Source organism: Anomaloglossus baeobatrachus, chromosome 1 (genome assembly GCF_048569485.1).
Source record: "Anomaloglossus baeobatrachus isolate aAnoBae1 chromosome 1, aAnoBae1.hap1, whole genome shotgun sequence".
Classification (NCBI taxonomy): domain Eukaryota; kingdom Metazoa; phylum Chordata; class Amphibia; order Anura; family Aromobatidae; genus Anomaloglossus; species Anomaloglossus baeobatrachus.
Window position 1 is genome coordinate 29,287,463 of NC_134353.1, and position 26,121 is coordinate 29,313,583.

At 50.8% G+C, this 26,121-nt stretch overlaps 1 protein-coding gene across 3 annotated transcripts in view; it reads right to left on the reverse strand.

Annotated features, from left to right (window-relative positions):
* Positions 1-26,121, reverse strand: part of RAB11FIP5 (RAB11 family interacting protein 5) — a 76,480-nt gene that overhangs the window by 45,107 nt on the left and 5,252 nt on the right. For all 3 annotated transcript variants that reach the window (XM_075346258.1, XM_075346250.1, XM_075346267.1), the window contains exons 3-4: positions 5,245-5,699; positions 2,168-2,771 (exon numbers count right to left, since the gene is read on the reverse strand). In XM_075346258.1, the coding sequence (XP_075202373.1) occupies positions 2,168-2,771; positions 5,245-5,699 (1,059 nt within the window). The remainder of the gene's footprint in view (positions 1-2,167; positions 2,772-5,244; positions 5,700-26,121) is intronic.

Here is a 26,121-nt window from a genome sequence, read left to right on the forward strand (position 1 = left end):
TCATGTGATTGGGAGTCAGTGGAACTGAACGTGAAAGACTGGGAGACGGCTTCTGTCAGCTGTGGAGGCTCGAACCAAGGTAAACATCGGGTAACTTGCTTGGATACCTGATATTTACATTGGTTACGAGCGTCTGCAGCTGCTAGGAGCCGGCTCCCTGCACACGTAACCAAGATAAACATCGGGTAACTAAGACCGCGGTTACCCGATGTTCACCTTGTTAACGAGCATCCTCCGCTCTCAGGCGGGGGGGGGGGGGGGGGGGGGGAGAGGGAGGGGGAGAGAGAGACTGATCACGCCAGGCTGGTTTCTGGGCATGCTCAGTAGAGCAAGCAGGATCCTGTCTATCAGCATGCCAGCGTTCACATGCGTTTGCGTGCAGTATAGTCAGGATCCAGCAATTTGCAGTATTTGGACGCAGCTCAAAAACGCTACAAGTAGAAATGAAAACGCATTTGCACTTGATCCGTTTTTGCGTTAAAAAAAAAACGTTCATGACGGATGTTAAAAAAACGTAGTGTGAAAGCCGCCTAAACTGTGCGGTTTTATCACACAGCACAATGCCACAGATGTCGTAGGTTTTGTGGGATCGTGCAGTGGGTTACTGACTGCAGTGATGTCATCAGAGCCGTCTCCAGAGAATGTGTCAGAACATCCAACCACCCTCACCCCCGCAGACCACGTGTAACCTCACCAGCCCAGGACCCCCACATTCAGCATCTTCACCTCCAAGATGTTCTGAGACCGGCCACCCGGACAGCGGCTGCAACAGTCAGTGACAAAACCAGAAAATTTCTATACAAACTGTCTCGTGTGGCCAGCCTAAGGCACACCTGTGCAATAATCATGCTGACCAGCCTAAGGCACACCTGTGCAATAATCATGCTGAACAGCCTAAGGCACACCTGTGCAATAATCATGCTGAACAGCCTAAGGCACACCTGTGTAATAATCATGCTGACCAGCCTAAGGCACACCTGTGCAATAATCATGCTGACGAGCCTAAGGCACACCTGTGCCAATAATCATGCTGACCAGCCTAAGGCACACCTGTGCAATAATCATGCTGAACAGCCTAAGGCACACCTGTGTAGTAAATCATGCTGAACAGCCTAAGGCACACCTGTGCAATAATCATGCTGACTAGCCTAAGGCACACCTGTGCAATAATCATGCTGTCTAATCACAATCTTGACACACCACACCTGTGAGGTGGATGGATTATCTCTGTAGTGCTCACTAAAACAGATTTACACACATTTGTGACTATTTGAGAAAAACAGCCTTTTGTGTCCATAGAAAAAGTCTACGATCTTACAGTTCATGGATAATGGCAGCCAAGACAATGGACCAGCATCCCATAATGGCATCAGACGTGGCGCTGATGGTGGTCACAAGTGACAGCCGCCGGTGGTACCGGATAATGTCGGGCACCAGGCTTGGTAATAGAGCCGGCACCACACGACAATTCGAGCCAATACGTGTACAGCAACAGTCTGGATGGGCTTAAAGGGGCCGTCTTATCTGGACAACCCTTTCCTTAAGACAATAAACATGTCAGGAGTTTCCTACCTAGATGGAAGCTCGAGCTGACACACAGCCAACCTGACCCGTCCGTATATTACACAGACGGCCATTCACTAAGGAGAACTGACAGCACTGAGTGGACAATGTCACAGAACCCACCCATATTTACAAGAGAAATGGTCACACCCATCTGGTATTCATTTCCAGGAGGAGTAACAGAGGAACATCTAAACTTAGAAATGTAAGAGAAGGTGGTCCAGAATAATTATTTCATAGTGAATACAAGTAGTTACTAAAACGTCAGAGGAACGCTGAGGTCCTTTTTAATTTAGGGTTTGTCAACTGAAGGATCTCAAACTCAACAACCTCAACCTGCAGATAGGTAAAAGTACAAGAAAACCTTTCCTACAGATACAGCTCTACCTCTCTGGTGTAGGGAGACCTCCATTAATTAACCCATCGTATGGGAGGGAAGCGCCATGCACTGGGAACCACTAACAATGCTCAAAAGAGCGCGTCAAGAATGCTTGAAGGTACCAAGCCACCACCCATGGACTATGGAAGCTATGAAAGTGGTGACATTTTTTCCCCCAAAAACTAACTAAAGGTGAAGACACCAACAAGAATAAGATCTACCCACCTTGGTTTTAGTTGAGCCTCCTTCTCATCTTTGGCACCAAACCAGGATCCGACCTTGGCCCTCTCCTCCACATTTGGCTTTGGCTCAGAAAGACTCTTGTTAGGAGGATCGTTCTTCTCGGTTCCTTGGTAAAGGCTGATCTTGGGTTTCTCATCTTTGGCCTTCACTTCTAGACTTTTATTCTTGGACACATTCTCGGTAAACACCATAGGGGTGGTGACTTGGACAGGTTTGGTTTCCACTCGCACTGGGTTGTTGGTCGGCTTTGGTTGTGGCGGTGGTTTGTGCCCCTCAAAACTCTCCGGTTTCTCGGAAGGTTGGCTCGGTCCTCTCATCACTTCCGTCACCTCCTCGGCTTTCCTTACAATATTCTGAAATGACTTGGACGCGACGGGAGAAGATTTCTCCAGAGGGGTTGGCTTTGGAGCAGGCACTTCTGTGTAGACGTGGCTTCCGTTGATGCAGACAGAAGACTTGGAGATGGGGCTGCCCTTTGGCTTTAGGTTCTGCACGGCCTTTGGTTCTGGGAAGAGCTTGAGTTGTCCGACCTCGTCGCTGAACGCCCTCTTGTGCGTCATCCTGGGCGACGCTTCATGGTCTTTAACTAAGAAGATATAATGCACCAGGACAATTATAACATTGGTTACATCTGGGAAGTTTTCATATTCTGTTCTAATACGCCTCATACACGGTGCCGAATATCATCGGGGACACCAAAGAATGACACCCCCGAGGTCTCGTGAACACGGTGCTTATTTTTTCCTTGCAGATTTAAATCTGCAGCATTTTTACTGCAGATTTCACCCATACTTATGAGTGGGAAAAATCCACAACAAAAACGAATGTAAAAAACATGTCAGCCTTCAGGACGGGACCGGAGCGCACCACCTTCATGGAAGCAAATTTGCAATATAGAGGTCATCCAATCATTAAAAAAATAAATAAATAAAAATCTGATTGACAGCAAAAAGAAAAAAAAAAAAAAAAAAAAATCTATATCATCATCTATCTCTCCATCTATATATTTTTTAAAGCCCATGCATGCACAGCAAAATGACTATTTTTACTTAGGTCTGAAGGCAGGGCTGACGTCGGTGCCCAGCACACCCGGGCAAGTGCTGGGGCCTTGGACCACTGGGGGGGGGGGGGGCCTTCACTCGCAGTCACAAGGAAAGAGAATTACAGGGACCGCAGTGCTCGGTTTGGCAGCCGCACTGTTCTTACTGATGGGCTTTTAAATCCAAACTTGCATGAAGCATTCACTGCTGAGCACTGCAGGGGCAATACAGTTCATCTGTGGGCAGAGCTAGAGCATGGTGTCCTGCACTCCCGTCCCATAGATGAAGAGAAAGGATCCGTAGCACTGATAGCGTCCTGCGGTGCAGAGCTGCATGTCCCCCCATCACAGTGCTGTATATCCCCCCAGAGCTGCATGCCCCCCCCACCCCAGTGCTGTATATCCTCCAGAGCTGCATGCCCCCCCACCCCAGTGCTGTATATCCCTCCAGAGCTGCATGCCCCCCCCACCCCAGTGCTGTATATCCCTCCAGAGCTGCATGTCCCCCACCCCAGTGCTGTATATTCCTCCAGAGCTGCATGCCCCCCCCCCCTCCCCAGTGCTGTATATCCCTCCAGAGCTGCATGCCCCCCCCACCCCAGTGCTGTATATCCCTCCAAAACTGCATGCCCCCCCACCCCAGTGCTGTATATCCCTCCAGAGCTGCATGCCCCCCTCCCCAGTGCTGTATACCCCTCCAGAGCTGCATGTCCCCCACCCCAGTGCTGTATATTCCTCCAGAGCTGCATGCCCCCCCCCACCCCAGTGCTGTATATCCCTCTGGAGCTGCATGTCCCCCCCACCCCAGTGCTGTATATCCCTCTAGAGCTGCATGTCCCCCCCACCCCAGTGCTGTATATCCCTCCAGAGCTGCATGTCCCCCCCACCCCAGTGCTGTATATCCCTCCAGAGCTGCATGTCCCCCCCACCCCAGTGCTGTATGCAACCTAGAGCTGCATGTCCCCCCACCACAGTGCTGTATACCACCAGAGCTGCATGTCCCCTCGCCCCAGTGCTGTATGGCCCCTAGAGCTGCATTTTTCCCCACCCCAGTGCTGTATACCCCCAGAGCTGTGTTCCCTCCAGAGATGAATGCCCCCTCTAGAGCTGTCTGCCCTCCTCCCCAGTAATGTGTATGTCCCCAGCCTCTCCTGTGATGTATATACAGCAATGTCAGTGTGCTGTGTGTGCAGCCATGTGTGTTAGTGGTGGCCACCAATCAGCCCGGCACAGCCGCATGCCCAGGAGGAGCTGGACCGGAGACAAGCGGGGGAAGTGAGTGAGGTACTGCCGACTTCCCCCTATTAATATCTCTAATAAGTCTGTGTATATATCTATTTACATGTCAGTGTATATGACTGTCTATAGATTTATGTCTATTCGTATGTGTCTGTGTGAATTGGTCTTGAAATATGACTATATACGTATCCCTGTGTGTCTGCGTATGTGTATGTGCGTGTCTGAGTGTGGCTGGGGCCCATTGAGACTCTTTCGTCCACAAAAACCTGAAATTGGCCCTGTCTAAAGGGATTATCCATTTCTGGAGACAGTTTTTTTTTTTCTTAAATGCATGCATGTGGGGCTAAAAACATTTTTTTCACCAGTTTTATTCAAAAGGTTGCATCCTTTGGCTTTTCTGGGCTTTGTATTCCTGCACATTCAACTTTGATGTGGTCTGTGGTCATCAACCGACTGAGGAGCTCAGAAAAATACTAAGAAAAGGGTTACAAACAATTCACATTGGACCCTCGGAATCAGCTCACTGACAAATTCTCAGTTAGCCCATTCTGCATCCAGCAATAGAGCATGCAATCAGAGGATATAATAAATATTTTAAATTTAACAAAAATTAGAAAAAAAGTATTTTTTAGCACATGATACATTCATTTAAGCAAGAGAAGAAAAAATATGGACAACCCCTTTAAATATCAAATATTAGGCTGGACTGCACGGAAGTGAAAAAGCAGCATTAGTAATCAGATCATGAGACTCTCCATACAAGACCTGGGAGGCCATTTACCCGTGGGCTCGGTGGAAACGCTGCTGTTTCTGCTGGCAGGTTTCTTGACGACATCCGGAAGAACTATGGAGATTCCAGCGTTGGTGGGAATGGTGCCGCTTGTGGAGGAGACGGTACTGTCCGAACCCAAGGAAGTATTGGACCTGGTTAAGGAGCTTTTCCTTAGACGTCCCTTAAAGAAGGCAGCCGCCTTGTTCTTTGGCTTCTTCTCGTCCTCGTCGTCGCTGTCCAGTCGGCCGATGTTGCTGGGCACGATGGCCGAGGACGACTCCATCTGTGAGAGCTTCTTCACCTTCAGCTTGTCCTTCAGCTTCCCGAAGGGGGTTTTGGGTTTGTCTTTGATGGACAGGTCGAACATGCTGGCCGTCAGGCTGTTCCTTGTGAACTGAATGGACACTTGGAGCTCTCCGCGCTCCTTCTCTTTTTTGCCCAGCTTTGAATGGAGCTTGTACCATCTGCAAGAGAGGAAAAAAAAAACAAAAACAAAAAAAAACACTTGTAAATTGTTGGGAGGAAACAAAATTCTCAAAAAGATTCCGACAATTCCACGGGTTCAAAATTCGGGTCACATCAGTGGTGAGTACTGACCATGACCTGCTCCATCAGAGGAACAGACCACGAAAATTAATGACATGACGGACATCAGCAGCGCCCAATGCACGCAGTAACCAGGTCAATCAGGTCTCTGACATTTATGGTGGAAGCAGCGATGAAGAACACCGCGATTCAAGGAAATCAAACATTCTCTTTTATCTTGATCCTTTCTTTATCTCAATACTAAAACTGAGAAATAGGTCAAGAAACCTTGTCTCTGAAGCTCAGGTATGTCCTCCCATCTCCCTCCTATTCCTGTGAGACAACTGGCTGCAGCAGGAGCCTCTCCCCTCTGTTCTGTCTGCAGTAAGACAATATGTCCCACCAGGATAAAGAGGCTTCAAACTCATCAACCAAAGATGAACGTAACCCCCTTCTCAATCACCATGTTTCCCCCTTGTAAAATAACACCTACACTCACCTCTGTTCCCAATGCTGTTCCAGCGGTGTAAACGTTCCCTCTCCCAATGTTTCGTGAGACAGTCACAAGATCACTACAACCAATCTGCAGACAATTCACTATTCCCTTCTTACGACATACTTGATAACTGGATTAAGTGAAAGCTACAGGACAGTGAAGTGGCCAATAACAATGTCACGGGAGCCATTGGGAGAGGCAACGCTGACACCGCTGGAACAGCGCCGGCACGGAAGGTGTTATTTTACGAGGGGGTGTACTGTAAAGTACAGTACTCAATACTGATGGAGAAGGGGTTGTCCAAGTAAAGGACAAACCCTTTAACTGCGGCGTTCTCTGTAGGACTGACAGCAAGGGTATGTTCACACATTGCATTTTTTCATAGTGTTTTCTTTCTGCAACCAATACAGTCACTGCGTATAAACTGCAGCCATTTGCTGTGTTTTTATCGGAGGGCATAAACGTGTGATTTGTCCACACTACATATTGTGAAAGTCATGACACGTTCACACGCTAAGTATTTGGTGAGTTTTTTTCCCTCAGTATTTGAAGCCAAAACCACGAGTGCGACAAGCAGAGGAAAATCATAATAGAAACACGGCACCACTTCTGCATTTACCACCCACTCCTGGTTTTGGTTTTTGAGGCAAAAACTCACCAAATACTCAATGTGTGCACGTGGTCTTTGTTTTATTCACCAAAATAAATACTGCAAAACAGCAGCACAAATGTTACGCTTTGCCTTTTCAGCTTATCATTATTTCTAATGGGCAAAAAAATAAATAAATAAAATAAATAGCTAAAAGAATTGACTGCTGCAGATTTTCAGAAATGCTGCAGTGCTCAAATTGAGGGTTTTTTTTGTTGGTATTATGGCCATAAAACGGAAGCCTAGAACCCTCGTCGCGGGAACCTCATGCTTGTAATACTTAATTTTTGGAGGATATTTATTCCTCTTTTTGTTGCTATTTTTATATTTAGTGTAGGGACCTACAAGCATGAGGTTTCCGTGACGAGGGTTGTAGGTCTCCGTTTTATGGCCATAATACCAACTAAAACCTCATTTTTTTGTACAGGATACAGCCAGGCCCCTTTATGTTGGGCCTTGCATATTAGAGTTTCTGTCCCTGCATGGAACACAGGTGGGATACGGCTTGGCAGCCCGCCTGATCTAATAGTATGAGTGTCCCCTAATAGGCTGCGGGCTTGTGACTGTGTATCTGCATGTGTGAACAGCGCTCTATGCAAACCATGAGTGTGCAGTTTTATCATCCAGCAATCGCCCCTTTCATTCCTTGGAAGTGTGTGTACGGTTTGCTCCTCCTGCACCTGTGATGCCTCCACTTAGTTAGTTAGTAATGCTCCTGTCAAAAAAACCCTCCTTATTACCCCCGATTGCCACCGCACCAGGGCAATTCGGGATAAGCCGGGTAGAGTCCCGGGATTGTTGCATGTAATGGATGCGGCAATTCCGGGCGGCTGCTGGCTGATATCGTTAGGCTGGGGGGCTCCCCATAACATGGGGCTCCCAATCCTAAGAATACCAGCCTTCAGCTGTGTGGCTTTACCTTGGCTGGTATCAAAATTGGGGGGGAACTGCACGTAGTTTTTCATTATTTATTTATTTTACTGCACGATATAGACCGACCCACCAGTGGCTGTGATTGGTTGCAGTGAAACAGCTGTCACTCAGCGTGGGGGAGTGTCTGACTGCAACAAAGCATAGGCGCTGGTGGGCTGGGAAAGCAGTGAATACGAGATGGAATAATGAGCGGCCAGCATTTTCAAAAGAGGAAAAACCGCCGGAGCAGTGTGACAGCCGTGCAGCGCCGCGCCCGTGATCGGTGATTGGCGAGTATGAAAGGGGGGAGGGGGGGGGAGAGACCGACAGACAGAGAGCGAGACAGACAGAGCGACCAACTGACAGAGAAGGAGACCGACCGACAGACAGAGAGAGGTTGACCGACATTGATTTCAATGGGTGGAGAACGCAGCTACGACGCACAAAAGTAGTGACATGCTGCTTTTTTTCCGCAGCAATTTTTGGCATCAAAAACGCAGCGTGCGCATTGAATTTCTCGACTTCTCATAGACTTTGCTGGGGAAGCAGAACACATGCAATTTGGCACTGAAAACGCTGCAGTTCAAAACGCAGTGTTAACGCGGAAAAAAACGTGATGTGCGCACATAGCCATATTCCTCTTTTTGTTGCCATTGTGATATTTAGTGCTCAAAATGAGATGGGGAAAAAAAAAAAGGCTCGTGTGCATGAGATTTCTGAAACCTAATTGCTTTTGGTGGTTCTATAAAAACACAGCTTTTTTTTGCCCCAAAAAATGCACTATAAATCCCACGTGTGAACATATGGTCACGAGTGTGTCACAGTTGACAGACAACCCTGTGGTATCTGGCTGCAGTGGGTCGCTACGTTTGGCTACACAACCTCCTATTTTTTCTATTCTTTCCTTTGTAATCTGAATGTAGTTTCGTGTGTCTTCTCTATTAGGATTTATTCTTTCCCCTTTAGGACCCTGCAAAGATCTTTTCCTTTCAGTTGCTAATCATTAATCCTCTGTGTCTTTTCCCCTTGGTATATTGCTGGTGATAGAGTTAAGTTTCTATACTGTCCTGATTGCAAGCAGTCGGCTTGTAATCATCTGGAGAAACGTTGTTGTATGTTGCTGTTCCTCTCCCCAAGTCATCTTAGAGATAAGTTGTTTGCTTTCCCCAGTTTGTTTTCCCTGTGTGTTCTTTAGGACTTAGTGGGGTTGACTAGCGCCCATCCAGCCCGTTCATTACCCAAGGCCCAGTTCAGGGTCAGCCAGGGCCACGTATTCTGCTTGGCGCATAGGTGCGGAATTTGTCTAAGGACGTCAGGGGAGCCAGGGGCCAGCAGAAGGTTTCATCAGCGGTCACCATCTCCCCTTCCCTAGACACAGGGTTTTCCTCCCCTCCCTTTCTGCTGTTCACTTGGTATTTCCCCATACCTAGCATGTCACATTTTCTGCATCATCCAGGATTTAATCATTTTTAGGTTTACTTCTCCCTTAAAATTGAGAACACCTCTAAGGCCCCATGTGCACACTGCAGTTTTGGATGCTTTTTTGGCGCATTTTGTGGTCTCCGTTTAGTTACTGCATGCTTTTCCTTCCCCTGCAAAGTCTATGAGATTTCTGAATTGGTATGCGCATGTTTTTTTTCTGCGTTGCAGTTTGTGGTCACTACAAAAATGCAGCAGGTCAAATTTTTTTGTGGTTTTCCCTGCGGTTAGGACACCCTGGTGATAAAAAAAAAAAAAAAACAAACAACACAAAAAAAGCATTGCAAATGCATGGAAACTGCATGCGCTTTTGAGGAGTTTTTTTTGCTACTGGATGAGGTTTTTTTACCACGGGATGCTTTTTTTGGTGCAGTTTTGTTGTCACCACATAAACGCAGTGTGCAGACACAGCCTTAAGGCCGCTTTACACGCTGCGACATCGCTCAAGCGATCTCGTTGGGGTCACGGCATTTGTGACGCACATCCGGTCGCTTTAGCAATGACGTTGCGTGTGACACCTATGAGCAATTTTGAATCGTCGCACAAAACGTTCAAAATCGCTCATCGGTGACATGCCCCCTATTCTCGAATATCGTTACTGCTGCAGCTAGCGATGTTGTTCGTCGTTCCTGCGGCAGCACACATCGCTATGTGTGATGCCGCAGGAACGAGGAACCTCACCTTACCTGCGGCCGCCTGCAATGAGGAAGGAAGTAGGTGGGCGGGATGTTATGTCCCGCTCATCTCTGCCCCTCCGCTTCTATTGGGCGGCGGTTCAGTGCCTCTGCTGTGACGCTGAACGATCCGCCCCCGTAGAAAGGAGGCGGTTCACCAGTCACAGCGACGTCGCAGGTAAGTAGTGTGACGGGTCCGCGCGATGTTGTGCGCCACGGGCAGAGATTTGCCCGTGTCGCACAACCGATGGGGGCGGGTACGCAAGCTAGCGATATCGGTTACGATATCGCAGCGTGTAAAGCGGCCTTAAGTCTTCAGGAGCGCACCACTCCCCAGCCTCCCGGCTTTCTGCTTGTTGAGGGCAGATGCTTCCGGAAGATGGACAGTGTGGACCAGAACAGGGCTGAGTAGTGCGCTTGCCCATCCGGCTACAAATGACGACTGTCTCTGCAGCATCAAGGAGCGCAGGGGAATCGAGCCATCACCAGCTTAAGAGCAGCAATTACAAGCTGAATAGCAAGAAGCTTGTAAGCTCTAGGTAACAGCTGTTGCTGATGGACTGTGGAGGTGGAAGGTGCCCTTGGAAACGAACAGTAAAACTAATGACAAATAAATTGCAAAAATCTGTCAGATTGTGATCTGGAACATCTCCGGTCATTTCACAGAGTGTAAACATGTAAAGATGCGACGTCGCATTAGTGTTTAGCAAAATGCACAAACTAGGGCAGATCTGACGGAGCGCTCGCGCCTATGGAGACTGCCCAGGGGAAAATACTTTTGGACTCTAGTTTAGTCAGACCGGTTGTGTAGGTATTTTACGTTTTGAATATTTACATTTTTTTGGCTGAAAGTCAAATATAGAGTAAAAGCAAATGAGCGGCAGAAGTGATCTATATTGCTTTATTGCCAGTTGTGTGTGTTGGAGGTCTACAGAGTAGACACAGCGCACCCCCCAAAAAAGTAAAGCCAGGGGACGGCAATGTACAACCAGATAGCGGATGGATCCATTTTTCTTTTTCCCCGCTGTGGTGTAGGTTATAGACGGCACTGGTCTCAGCTAGCAGCGCGGTTAATCCCTATAAATGTCGCTGTCAATCACTGACCGATGTATTTAATAGGCGCCATCTTGCCCCCAAATCCCCCACCTGACATGATCGCAGGGTGCCTGGCTCCTCTGAAACCAAAATGCTCAGCAGTGAAATGCGCCCCTTTATTGAGACATTTGTCGCAGCTTTGCGTCTTCCGGTGTTTCAGAAATTAATGTCCATGCCCTGTAGTGATGGAAGCCCCCGCCGGGCCCGGACCTCGCCTCCGGCAGGGCCTGAGCTTCAGGGATTCCTATATTTACTCTGGGCTTTATAGACCGAGCCAAGACAATCACGAGAACCTCCCGGTACACAGCGCCGCTTGTCAACACCACCATGTCTGCCAAATGTCAGGAGTCTGCAGAGAAAGGCCAGAAACAAGTCCCCGCTTTATGAAAATATTCCCAAATCTTCACAATATATCGATGGGTCAGGTCAGAGGACGGACAAGGGGAGAGGGGTCCGACGTGATCCCATCCCCATGTATACCACATCTCTGCCGTGCCGATGGCAGCCGCTCCTCCTCTGCTGCCGCCCCTGGTGACAGCAGCTCTGGGTTCTGGGGAAAAACAGGAATTCTTCCAATTAATGATGGCCGACCTGTATACAGCCTGTATATCAGCCCTGCCCGTGTGCTGACCTGCAGCAGGACTGATAAAGGGGACATTATGGACGCCTGCCGTGTCCTCTGCTAGGATTACAAGGCAATGGATGGCAGGACCTGAGCATTCTGGAGATCAGTAGTGCAGTCCCGACACTGGGGACACTAGGCTTCACTTGTCACAAAAGCAGAACAGGCCTCGTCGCCCATAGCAACCAAAGCGCAGCATTCATCTCTTACACAGCTCTGATAAAATGAAAGCTGCGCCCTGATTGGTTGCTATGGGTAACACTTTGATCTATGAAGCCTAGTGTGTGGGTGATAGTGACCGTCCCCATCAATGTCAGTTACTGCACATTCACTGATGGGGACGTTCCACCTGAGACAATACTGAACAGCCAGGAAGTGTTGTCATAGGAGCACCGATGCTGGAGACTCTGTGATAAATAAGCTCTTAGGGCGAGTTCCCGGTCATCAGATTTATTCCTGGCTCTGATCAGCAGTTTCTGGCTGAATAGTGAGGATCCTGCATGTTCTACTGAAATGTTCACCCACACAGGGCGTTTCCCACCTCAATGACAAATCTCCAAAGCCCCCACTCCAACGGCCGGGAGCAGCCAGCTCCCCCATCCCAAACTACTACACGCATCCGAAGGCACCCTATACAAGCATCCGATGGACCCCCTCCACCCAGACTACAAGCATCCGATGGACCCCCTCCACCCAGGCTACAAGCATCCGATGGACCCCCTCCACCACCCAGGCTACAAGCATCCGATGGACCCCCTCCACCACCCAGGCTACAAGCATCCGATGGACCCCCTCCACCCAGGCTACAAGCATCCGATGGACCCCCTCCACCACCCAGGCTACAAGCATCCCATGGACCCCCTCCGCCCAGGCTACAAGCATCCCATGGACCCCCTCCGCCCAGGCTACAAGCATCCGATGGACCCCCTCCGCCCAGGCTACAAGCATCCGATGGACCCCCTCCGCCCAGGCTACAAGCATCCGATGGACCCCCTCCGCCCAGGCTACAAGCATCCCATGGACCCCCTCCGCCCAGACTACAAGCATCCGATGGACCCCCTCCGCCCAGGCTACAAGCATCCGATGGACCCCCTCCGCCCAGGCTACAAGCATCCCATGGACCCCCTCCACCCAGGCTACAAGCATCCCATGGACCCCCTTCACCCAGGCTACAAGCATCCCATGGACCCCCTCCACCCAGACTACAAGCATCAGATGGACCCCCTCCACCCAGGCTACAAGCATCCCATGGACCCCCTTCACCCAGGCTATAAGCATCCCATGGACTCCCTCCACCCAGGCTACAAGCATTCCTTGGACCCCCTCCACCCAGGCTACAAGCATCCGATGGCCCCCCTCCACCCAGGCTACAAGCATCCCATGGACCCCCTCCACCCCGGCTACAAGCATCCGATGGACCCCCTCCACCCAGGCTACAAGCATCCGATGGACCCCCTCCACCCAGGCTACAAGCATCCGATGGACCCCCTCCACCTCTACTAAAAGCATCCAGTGGACCCCCTACACTCCTTCTACAAGCATCCGATGGCCCCCCTCCACCCAGACTACAAGCATCCGATGGACCCCCTCCACCCCTACTAAAAGCATCCAGTGGACCCCTACACTCCTTCTACAAGCATCCGGTGGACCTCCTGCGCCCCGAGTACAAGCCTGACTATCTCCAAAACCAACGATCACAGTGAAGGTGGCAGAAGCGCTGGTACCAGGAGGGAGGTCACCATCACTGTGTAATGTAATATCGGGGTCACACAGCGAGCGCTGCGGTCACCGCCGTCATTACACACTTCCTAATGATAAACCGAGCACACACTTACGCAACCAGCAGTGACACAGCACAGGAAGCCACTGCGGGAGGTGCGGAGCCATGTGTCACCATCAGCGAGCTGGCCTCTACTGCACAGATAGAGGGGCACTATTATTAACAATGAAGGGGGGGGGGGTCCCCATTACTGTAGCCTCTCTCCCAACTCCCACCAAAGCACAGTAACCTCAGATATACAAGTACACCGCTAATGATACGGATACTGGAGTCACCCGCTTCATCAGGGGCCATAAATCAACAAATGTTCCTCCTGACCCCCCCCCACACATGCACGCTCAGTCCACAGCTGTTCCTCCTGACCCTCCCCAGACATGCACGCTCAGTCCACAGCTGTTCCTCCTGACCCCCCACACACACATGCACGCTCATTCCACAGCTGTTCCTCCTGACCCCCCACAGACATGCACGCTCATTCCACAGCTGTTCTTCCTGAGCCCCCCACACATGCACGCACATTCCAAAGCTGTTCCTCCTGACCCCCCACAGACATGCACGCTAATTCCACAGCTGTTCCTCCTGACCCCCCCACACATATGCACGCTCATTCCACAGCTGTTCCTCCTGCCACCCATACACATGCACGCTCATTCCACAGCTGTTCCTCCTGCCACCCATACACATGTACACTCATTCCACAGCTGTTCCTCCTGACCCCCCACAGACATGCACGCTCATTCCACAGCTGTTCCTCCTGACCCTCCACACACATGCACGCTCATTCCACAGCTGTTGCTCCTGACCCCCCCCACACATGCACGCTCATTCCACAGCTGTTCCTCCTGCCACCCATACACATGCACGCTCATTCCACAGCTGTTCCTCCTGCCACCCATACACATGCACGCTCATTCCACAGCTGTTCCTCCTGACCCCCAACACACATGCACACTCATTCCACAGCTGTTCCTCCTGACCCCCCACAGACATGCACGCTCATTCCACAGCTGTTCCTCCTGACCCCCCCCCCACACATGCACGCTCATTCCACAGCTGTTCCTCCTGACCCCCCACACACATGCACGCTCATTCCACAGCTGTTGCTCCTGACCCCCCCACACACATGCACGCTCATTCCACAGCTGTTCCTCCTGACCCCCCACACACATGCACGCTCATTCCACAGCTGTCCCTCCCGACATCCCCATGAACACTCACTCAGCCAACAGCTATTCTTTCCAACATCCCATATACATGCACACTCACTACATTCCCCCCCCCCCATGATTATTGTGAGATATGTATAGTTTGACTCAACTATTAGGCTATGTGCCCATGGGAGCTCGCACCTGCAGATATATCCGCAGGTTTCCCGTAGCAGCTCCCCGGAATCTGCAGCTATACATTGCTGCGGGATTCCAGCGAAATATCTGCAGAAAACCTGCGGACATTCATGCGACTTACCTGCGGAAATCCCGGCCTCTATCTCCATAGTAGAGGGGTGGGATTTCCGCAGCAATAATTGACATGCAGTTATGTGCGGCTGCGGGACATCTGCAGCATATTCTACAGCTGCACATACCGCAGCATGGACACAGACACTCCCCAAATCCCATAGGTTTTCTAGATAAATTCGCAGGTTTTAGCATGTGCAAGCACCCGTGGGCGCATAGCCTTAGTCAGCCGGTGTCATTGAATTCAGGGGTTTTGGCCCGTTACATCGTGTGACTCATATGACACTGGAACGATTCTCCACCTGATGGTAGTAAAAAATGCCCTGTGTGCACCCATTCACCGACCCGGTGCCAGGCTCTGCTGTATCACCGCCCCAGCCACTGTCCTGCGACCGGTGTATATACAGCGGTGCGGCCGCTTCCTGCGCCGCCTGCAACAGGAACAGCCACAAGCTAAATATAAAAGTTACAGAGCGCGGCGAGGAGCTCACTGAGCGCAGAACGATGGAGGCAACAACAAGAAACACAGCAACAAAGGAAAACAAAGAAAAAAAAGACAAATCATCATAAAAACCTGACCCTGCTCAGACAAAGAGGGGGGGGGGGGCAAAAAGAGAAATAAATCATCATATAGAGATACCCAATACAACGCCATCTACTCGCTGCAAGTGCACACCTGCCTCCGCCGCTGTGCGCGCACACATATGTGCCTCTGCTGCCACAAACACACGTCCCTCCGTGCACGCACACATACAGTTAGGTCCAGAAATATTTGGACAGTGACACAATTTTGGCGAGTTGGGCTCTGCATGCCACCACATTGGATTTGAAATGAAACCTCTACAACAGAATTCAAGTGCAGATTGTAACGTTTAATTTGAAGGTTTGAACAAAAATATCTGATAGAAATTGTAGGAATTGTCACATTTCTTTACAAACACTCCACATTTTAGGAGGTCAAAAGTAATTGGACAAATAAACCAAACCCAAACAAAATATTTTTAGTTTCAATATTTTGTTGCGAATCCTTTGGAGGCAATCACTGCCTTAAGTCTGGAACCCATGGACATCACCAAACGCTGGGTTTCCTCCTTCTTAATGCTTTGCCAGGCCTTTACAGCCGCAGCCTTCAGGTCTTGCTTGTTTGTGGGTCTTTCCGTCTTAAGTCTGGATTTGAGCAAGTGAAATGCATGCTCAATTGGGTTAAGATCTGGTGATTGACTTGGCCATTGCAGAATGTTCCACTTTTTTGCACTCATGAACTCCTGGGTAGCTTTGGCTGTATGCTTGGGGTCATTGTCCATCTGTACTATGAAGCGCCGTCCGATCAACTTTGCGGCATTTGGCTGAATCTGGGCTGAAAGTATATCCCGGTACACTTCAGAATTCATCCGGTTACTCTTGTCTGCTGTTATGTCATCAATAAACACAAGTGACCCAGTGCCATTGAAAGCCATGCATGCCCATGCCATCACGTTGCCTCCACCATGTTTTACAGAGGATGTGGTGTGCCTTGGATCATGTGCCGTTCCCTTTCTTCTCCAAACTTTTTTCTTCCCATCATTCTGGTACAGGTTGATCTTTGTCTCATCTGTCCATAGAATACTTTTCCAGAACTGAGCTGGCTTCATGAGGTGTTTTTCAGCAAATTTAACTCTGGCCTGTCTATTTTTGGAATTGATGAATGGTTTGCATCTAGATGTGAACCCTTTGTATTTACTTTCATGGAGTCATCTCTTTACTGGTGACTTAGAGACAGATACACCAACTTCACTGAGAGTGTTCTGGACTTCAGTTGATGTTGTGAACGGGTTCTTCTTCACCAAAGAAAGTATGCGGCGATCATCCACCACTGTTGTCATCCGTGGACGCCCAGGCCTTTATGAGTTCCCAAGCTCACCAGTCAATTCCTTTTTTCTCAGAATGTACCCGACTGTTGATTTTGCTACTCCAAGCATGTCTGCTATCTCTCTGATGGATTTTTTCTTTTTTTTCAGCCTCAGGATGTTCTGCTTCACCTCAATTGAGAGTTCCTTAGACCGCATGTTGTCTGGTCACAGCAACAGCTTCCAAATGCAAAACCACACACCTGTAATCAACCCCAGACCTTTTAACTACTTCATTGATTACAGGTTGACGAGGGAGACGCCTTCAGAGTTAATTGCAGCCCTTAGAGTCCCTTGTCCAATTACTTTTGGTCCCTTGAAAAAGAGGAGGCTATGCATTACAGAGCTATGATTCCTAAACCCTTTCTCCGATTTGGATGTGAAAACTCTCATATTGCAGCTGGGAGTGTGCACTTTCAGCCCATATTATATATATAATTGCATTTCTGAACATGTTTTTGTAAACAGCTAAAATAACAAAACTTGTGTCACTGTCCAAATATTTCTGGACCTAACTGTATGTGCCTCTGCTGCCACAAACACACGTCCCTCCGTGGGTGCGCACACACACACACACACACACAAACACACCTTCCCCCCGCGCTACCTCCGCATGCCCCCGCGCTACCTCCGCATGCCCCAGCGCTACCTCCGCATGCCCCCGCGCTACCTCCGCATGCCCCCGCGCTACCTCCGCATGCCCCCGCGCTACCTCCGCATGCCCCCGCGCTACCTCCGCATGCCCCCGCGCTACCTCCGCATGCCCCCGCGCTACCTCCACATGCACAGGAGCAGGTTTATGTCCTGGGGTCCAGGTGACACTGACATATACCTGGATTATTGTGCTGAGCACTCCTTTTCACAAAGTAATTTTGACTGAAAAAAAAAAAAAAAAATCACATTAGAAAAGGTGCGGAGCAGAGTGGTCAGGGATCCCTGCGGCTGAGCGACATCTGTCTTCATCAGCTCTGCAGGAGGAGTTTTGCAGGAGGACAATGCAATGTCAGCACTGCCCCCTCCCCCCACCACACATGTATTTCTATAGGTGTCACAATTTTTATATTAGACGTTCCTCAACATTGAAATTACAGCACCTAGTAGTTAGAGTGGTGGATTATAGGAATCACCGGAAGGAGACGACACTGATCTGCAAACGGTGGAAAAACATGTTCTAAACCTCTGTGGATTTCTTCAGTCTGGAGTCTGAGCATTGTGCAGAACTCCCAGCACTTCCAGCCTCAGCTGCCGTCATGGAGGTCATTAATGGTCGTATGAGGAAGGTTCTGTCACTGAATGCACTTGGGCACAAAAATCATCAAGATCCTCCGCTGGCAGCGCCTGTGATTGGAGACCATAATCCCAGAAGTAGGAGCGGTGTGACGTTGCCTCAGAATGGCCTCTTCATAGTGTTGCCCATGGGGTCTCCAGAACAATTGTATCCATGATTGTGAGTGAGGGAGAAGGAGGACTCACACTGAAGGAGGCCGACCTCCATTCCAGCCTCCATTACCATCTGGCTCTGGTCCACAATAATATATGAGAGGTCAGTGAAGAGGCTACCACAAGGGAATATCACTCCTAGGATTATGGTGTCGGGTGGCATTACATACGGTAGCCGGAGCTTTTATGGAAGGTGCTGCTGATCTGGGGTTGTAAATAAAAGCCCAATTGTGGAGACCGTGGTAGCAATATGAAGTGGGAATAAATAATGACAGTCCTGCCGGGAGGACTCCTCGTTCCTACGTTGCGGAGGTCCGGGGGGGCTCCTGGAGATGTGAGAGGACGTCTGCCGGGGCTGCACCTCCAGGAGGCCAGATCGTTTTCAAGTGTAAAACAATGAGGTGCAGCTGCCGCCCCCCACACTTATCACTGGGCCTCCACAGCATCTGTGCCCACTATAGGAAAAGCCTGCAACATATGGGGAACCCGGCAGCTGAAGACTGCAGCACGTGCACCACGAGGCCTACACAAGGGTAACGAGCGGTGACTGCAGGGAGCAGAGATAGGGGATGCTGCTCGGCTGACTCTTCACACTGGAACATTGGGGGTCAGTCGCTGAAAATAATGGCCGAGGAAGGAGGGGAGCATTATAGGTCACATCCTCAGCAAGTTTATCCCAAAACCGGTATCCCCCCACAGACATCAGTGAGGTGGAGATCACCATTACACTGGAATAAGCGTCAAGAACCGTAGTGCACAGGTAGAGCCGTACAGCAGAGCTGTAGTGCTCCGAGGCTCATGATCGTGTGCAGGGCCCTTACATGCAGCCGCTCCGGTGACACTGGGAGATTTATACTCGTAAGAGGCTCAGCTTAGAACTGCTGCATCACTAATGGACGCAAAAGATGAGAAAGCCATTATATCTGGTCATGTGATCCATTAGAAAGTAAGTGCCCCCCCCCCTCCCTGGTGCTTCAGGCTGAAGGAAGCACAGGATCTCCGCTCGCTGTCACATTTTGGTGCAAAGCAAGAATTTATTTTTATGGAGGGCACAACCCTGGTCCTTCCTCTGTGGCCCCCCATGATCAGAGGTCATCAATCGGGTCAACTCTGGAGCCCATGTGAGGGGCAAACTGGGACTTTTTGTCCTCACAAGCAGCCAAAACGAGCAATGCAGAGTCGTCGAGACCCAGAGCCGGCCGGCAGAGGCAGAGTCGTCGGGGCTCGAGCCGGCCAACAGAGGCAGAGTCGTCGGGGCTCGAGCCGGCCGGCAGAGTCATTGGGGCCCAGAGCTGGCCGAAAGAGGCAGAGTCGTCGGGGCTCGAGCCGGCCGGCAGAGTCATTGGGGCCCAGAGCTGGCCGGCAGAGGCAGAGTCGTCGGGGCTCGAGCCGGCCGGCAGAGTCATTGGGGCCCAGAGCCGGCCGACAGAGGCAGAGTCGTCGGGGCCCAGAGCCGGCCGACAGAGGCAGAGTCGTCGGGGCTCGAGCCGGCCGACAGAGGCAGAGTCGTCGGGGCTCGAGCCGGCCGACAGAGGCAGAGTCGTCGGGGCTCGAGCCGGCCGACAGAGGCAGAGTCGTCGGGGCTCGAGCCGGCCGACAGAGGCAGAGTCGTCGGGGCTCGAGCCGGCCGACAGAGGCAGAGTCGTCGGGGCTCGAGCCGGCCGACAGAGGCAGAGTCGTCGGGGCTCGAGCCGGCCGACAGAGGCAGAGTCGTCGGGGCTCGAGCCGGCCGACAGAGGCAGAGTCGTCGGGGCTCGAGCCGGCCGACAGAGGCAGAGTCGTCGGGGCTCGAGCCGGCCGACAGAGGCAGAGTCGTCGGGGCTCGAGCCGGCCGACAGAGGCAGAGTCGTCGGGGCTCGAGCCGGCCGACAGAGGCAGAGTCGTCGGGGCTCGAGCCGGCCGACAGAGGCAGAGTCGTCGGGGCTCGAGTCGGCCGACAGAGGCAGAGTCGTCGGGGCTCGAGTCGGCCGACAGAGGCAGAGTCGTCGGGGCTCGAGTCGGCCGACAGAGGCAGAGTCGTCGGGGCTCGAGTCGGGCGACAGAGGCAGAGTCGTCGGGGCTCGAGCTGGGCGACAGAGGCAGAGTCGTCGGGGCTCGAGCTGGCCGGCAGAGACAGAGTCATTGGGGCCCAGAGTTGGCCGGCAGAGGCAGAGTCGTCGGGGCCCAGAGCCGGCCGGCAGAGGCAGAGTCGTCGGGGCTCGAGCCTCTGCACAAATCGTTTTCTGCACCCGTGCACCACACAGGCGTCAGAACCTAACACCTCATAACACAGTTGTTGAAAACGCCTCACCCCGCAGATTGAGCAACCTGATAAGTTGTCAGAGCCCGATACAGAGTTGTCAGAGCCCAAATAACCAGTAAAGTCCTACTGAAACAGTATGGCAGCGAGCCACAGAGGTATAAGGCCATGTTCATACACACAGGGCAATTTTAAGCAAAATAGAAATCTCAGACTCTGCTGGGAGAAGGAAATGCAGCATATAAGTGCATCATTGTGACCTCAAAAACGCACCAAAAAACACAGTAAAAGATGCACTGTGTGAACGTAGCCTTATAATATGGGATGTCGGTATTAGGAGCACAGGCAGAAAACGCTGTATAGTCCTGGTATATACAGGTCGGGATTTTGTCCCAGTCTGATAATTCGGATGTACGGGTGTTTTCGCCTCCCTCTTCTCTCCATGTCCCTTTTGGCTACAAGCAGCAGAGATCAGCAGCTCCGCTACAGCCGGGCCTGGGAACGGCCATTACTCAGCAGCTGGAACGTAAAAGGGAAGCAAAATAGGAAAAACCTGCAGAGACAGCTGGAAAATAAAAGTGCGCCCCTCCTATCTGATCAGTACCCAACACCGGCCCTCCAGGAGGGGGCGGCGGGGGCGCAGGCCTGACACACTTACCAGAAATTCTCAACAACGCTCGGATTATTCTAGATATTAGGAGGGGAGTCCTGTACGAGCTCACATGGGGGTTGTAGTCACTGTCTGCGGCGAGTCCTGCGTCATCTGAGCCCCAGGGTGTCGTAGCCACACGTCTCTAAGCGGTTAACCCCTATGTATGTGCAGGAGTGGCAGATGCACGCACGCATGCGCGGCCCTGCGCAGAGACACGCGGTCCCGTGCAGAGACACGCGGTCCTGCGCAGAGACACGCACAGTCCTGCACAAGAATGCAGACAAGATGCTATACTCCACCGACCAATGCGACCACACTTAAGGGTGCTTTACACGCTGCGACATCGCTAGCGATCTCGTTAGCGATGTGACAGGCCAGATCGCACATAGGTCATTTTTGTAGCGCCGGTCACATGTGCGATCTCGGCAAATCGTATGTGCGATCTAGCGTGTTACATCGCTAATGAGATCGCTAGCAATGTCACAGCGTGTAAAGCGGCCTTTAGTCTGTAGAGAAGAGGGACGACCACAAGCAGTACAGAGGACGGGCTGTAACCCCATAAAATAAAGTCATTGTATATTCTACCATCTTAGCCGGACCGATGTCGGATTATCAGACAGTTATGGAAAGAGAAATGATCTATACAAACCTAGTGCATATATTTAAAGGGGAACGCCACCCATTTATCTGAAGAGCGAGGTGTGACGACATGGACTGTCAGTGCCTAGCATGGGTTAAGTTTTTTAAAATTCAGCCAGACATGATGATAGTTTGTTTGTAAATGAGGGATAAGCCCCTCTTTGTTTCTAACAGACTCTTATGAATCTAGTGTTAAAGTTCTTGTTGACTCTTGTAATTGCCTTGGCCAGTGAAGGTCAGACACCCAGACAAATAGATTATGCGAACCTCCCATTGTATTGCTATGAGTATGGCTAGATGCGATGTAACTTAGCTGTCTCTCTCCCTCGTCTCTGCCAGAGATCATTACTATAGGGATATTTTGTATACGGCTTGAAATCTAGCCAATAAGAGGCCAGTCTTATCCACCAATCGTGAAGACCCCAATGGTCTGAATGGAGAGCTCAGGAGGACTGTCCATTGCCCGGATGGACTCTTTGTACACGATACCAATCTAGGACCTGAGGATCCGTTGGCAAGCCATAACTGAACCTGGATTATAACTCTACATGGACTTCAGCATCGAATGCAAGGATTCGGCTGAGATATCAAGGACTACCTAAGGAAGGAATCCAGCTTGGGACAATCCAGTCACCTGACTACAGGCTTTGCGGTCCTCAGCCAGCTTCCTAAATCCGGCATTATTCCATTCTCGGTGGGTGCCCGCTGAAAGCGGGGTGCTGCTGGATTGGAGTAAGTAGCCCTGGAAGCTCTGAGGCACGGACATTCTAATCCCTGGTGAGCCAGCGGAAGGGGGAGGAACTGTTCCCGGTTACATTCTGTGGTTTTGCTGGTTATGTGTTATGTGCCGTTAATTGTTTGGGGATCCAATAAAGTCTTAATATTGTGATCCCCTCACCCTGTGTTGTCTGAGTAGTGTTCCACCCACGGGTAAGGAGGTCGGGCGTTCAGTTGGGATGAGCCCTGGGCCACGCTGTCTTTCTAAAGGCGGCCGGGCCAGCGGACGAGAGCACCCACTGACCCCCCGTGTCTCCACATGAGGGTCAAGTGAGCCCAGCTGGGCCAAGCAAATAGACCAGAGGTGGGAGTACCCCTTTATTTCACACCGCTGAGTGCAGGCGGTGAACAGGAGGGACAGGGATGCCTTCCTTACAGAGCCGTAATATTCCCTCCGGCCCGCACAGATCTGACACTTTCCTTCGCCGCACAAGGTACACAAGTCGGTGTCATCTACCGTCTTCCTGAACCGGGGCTGTCGGACCACCAGTCCCCTTCTGACGTGTCTACAGGTCGCGAGGAGCAGCCTAAACAGGAGAAGACGCCGGAGAAGAGCGAGATCTCGGCTTGCGGTGTGGAATGTCTCAGGAGGACGGAACCAGAGATAAACTGGAAAATTCCAGGAAACGGCCACGGATAATTAAGAAAGTCCTGGCTCCAACCGACCTGTGGGGAAATCGCTTATACGGCAACTCCATAATGAGTCCAGACATTCCTGCGGGACAGGCAGAATAGGACGATGAGGGCGGTCATCCCACCGCTGGAGGCTTGGACACCTCTCCATCAGGATGGAGCAATAATTATATATAGGTTTTTGGGGAAATGTGCTCAGAGGAAACTCCCCTGATTGGGCCATGTGAGGCCCACCCACGATACCGCACAGAAGGCGATCCTTCACCTCTGGAATTTTTGGAGGTCCGGCCTCTCTTCTCATCCATTATCCATCACCATCTGATAATCCAGAGCCTTTGATAATCCGAAAGCTACAGTCACGATGGGTTTTACCTCTTTCCTGCTCCTGTTGGCTTTCAAGACAAGAAATTGGAGGAGTAAATTAAGATCTGAAGGTGGGAAAACGGTGAGAGGAAAGCCAGCAGCAAGTCTGGAGATGAAAGAGGACGACTATCGGGGGGGGGGAGAATTCTCCCCGATCCCACCGAGACACGCCGTGATCAGACGCTCACTGCAAACCCCCACCATAACCTGATTACACTAAATCAGCAGAAAGATGCGATCACTACACAGTCTGGAAAACACCGATATATATCAGACGCCTCAGAGAACTGCACAAACATGGAGGACAGCGCCGCTACACAGGGGCCAATGTCACTGCTCAACCTCGCGTCACTGACCTGTACACAGAGGTGTATATCTACTGGATACAACATGTATAATACTGCCCCCTATGTACAATAATATGACTACTATAATACTGCCCCTATATACAAGAATATAACTACTATAATACTGCCCCTATGTACAAGAATATAACTACTATAATACTGCCCCTATGTACAAGAATATAACTACTATAATACTGCCCCCTATGTACGAGAATATAACTACTATAATATGGCCCCCTATGTACAAGAATATAACTACTATAATACTGCTCCTATGTACAAGAATATAACTACTATAATACTGCTCCTATGTACAAGAATATAACTACTATAATACTGCTCCTATCTACAAGAATATAACTACTATAATACTGCCCCTATGTACAAGAATATAACTACTATAATACTGCCCCCTATGTACAAGAATGTAACTACTATAATACTGCCCCTATATACAAGAATATAACTACTATAATACTGCCCCCTATGTACAAGAATATAACTACTATAATACTGCCCCCTATGTACAAGAATATAACTACTATAATACTGCCCCTATGTACAAGAATATAACTACTATAATACTGCCCCCTATGTACAAGAATATAACTACTATAATACTGCTCCCTATGTACAAGAATATAACTACAATAATACTGCCCCTATGTACAAGAATATAACTACTATAATACTGACTCTATATATAAAATGTTTTTGTTTATATTCCCATTACTTGTATGGAGTCAGAAGAATGGAGCAGTATTGCTGCGCACAGTGCTGTCGCGGTGGTGGGCGCAGTAGCAGTGCCGCTCTAAGCCGAGCACATAAGTAGTTTAGAAGGAAACAGACCAGTGATTGTTTGTGCAGATTACTTTTGGTTGTGTCCTCAGTTTGGGTGATATTTGTGGGATCAGGGTAGAGGGTGTAATATGGAGACCCGGGCGAGGTGCCTGGTTCCATACTGCACAGTGATTTCGGCGGTCACCCAGCTTTCCCAGGCACTCCGGGGTACAGACACATGCAGACTGGTCTAGTCAGCGCCTTGGCAGGAGGCACATTCCAGGCCGCATACCGTGCCCCGTCCTAATAAATAACCAGACCAAAATAGAGCCAGAGGCTTCTTGGTGTTTCCTCCCCGGCCGCCGCCGCTCACATCAAACAGCAGGGGGAAAAGCAAACAGGGCGCAGGCAGCACAATGGACTCCCACCAGGAACATACAGGCCCCATTATCTGACCAACCCTCAAAACCCCAGCCAAAATAAAGAATCCCGGCCGTGAGAGGGCCGAGCGAGCCGACCCTGAGTAAAGCATCCTGAGACTGGACAACCACGAGAGGGCCGAGCAAACCAACCCTGAGCAAAGCATCCTGGGACAGGAGGACCCTGAGAGGGCCGAGCGAGCCAGCCCTGAGCAAAGCATCCTGGGACGGGACAACCAGGAGAGGGCCAAGCGAGCCAACCCTGAGGCAAAGCATCCTGGGACGGGACGACCACGAGAGGGCCGAGCAAACCAACCCTGAAGCAAAGCATCCTGGCATGGGACAACCACGAGAGGGCCGAGCGAACCAACCCTGAGCAAAGCATCCTGGGACAGGATGACCCTGAGAGGGCCAAGCGAGCCAACCCTGAGGCAAAGCATCCTGGGACGGGACGACCACGAGAGGGCCGAGCGAGCCAACCCTGAGGCAAAGCATCCTGGGATAGGACAACCACGAGAGGGCCGAGCGAGCCAGCCCTGAGCAAAGCATCCTGGGACGGGACAACCATGAGGGGACTGAGCGAGCCAGCCCTGAGCAAAGCATCCTAGGACGGGACAACCATGAGAGGACCGAGCGAGCCAGCCCTGAGCAAAGCATCCTGGGACGGAACGTCCATGAAACAGCCAAGCGAGCCAACTGTGAGCAAAGCATCCTGAATTAAGAAGACCACCACAAGAGGGCTGAGTGAGACAGCCGTGAGCAAAGCATCCTGCGATAGGACAACCACGAGAGGGCCGAGCGAGCCAGCCGTGAGCAAAGCATCCTGGGATAGGACAACCACGAGAGGGCCGAGCAAGCCAGCCGTGAGCAAAGCATCCTGGGATAGGACAACCACGAGAGGGCCGAGCGAGCCAGCCCTGAGCAAAGCATCCTGGAATGGGACAACTACGAGAGAGCCAAGCGAGCCAACCCTGAGCAAAGCATCCTGGGACGAGACCTCTGAATGTGCCTCCACCAACACAATT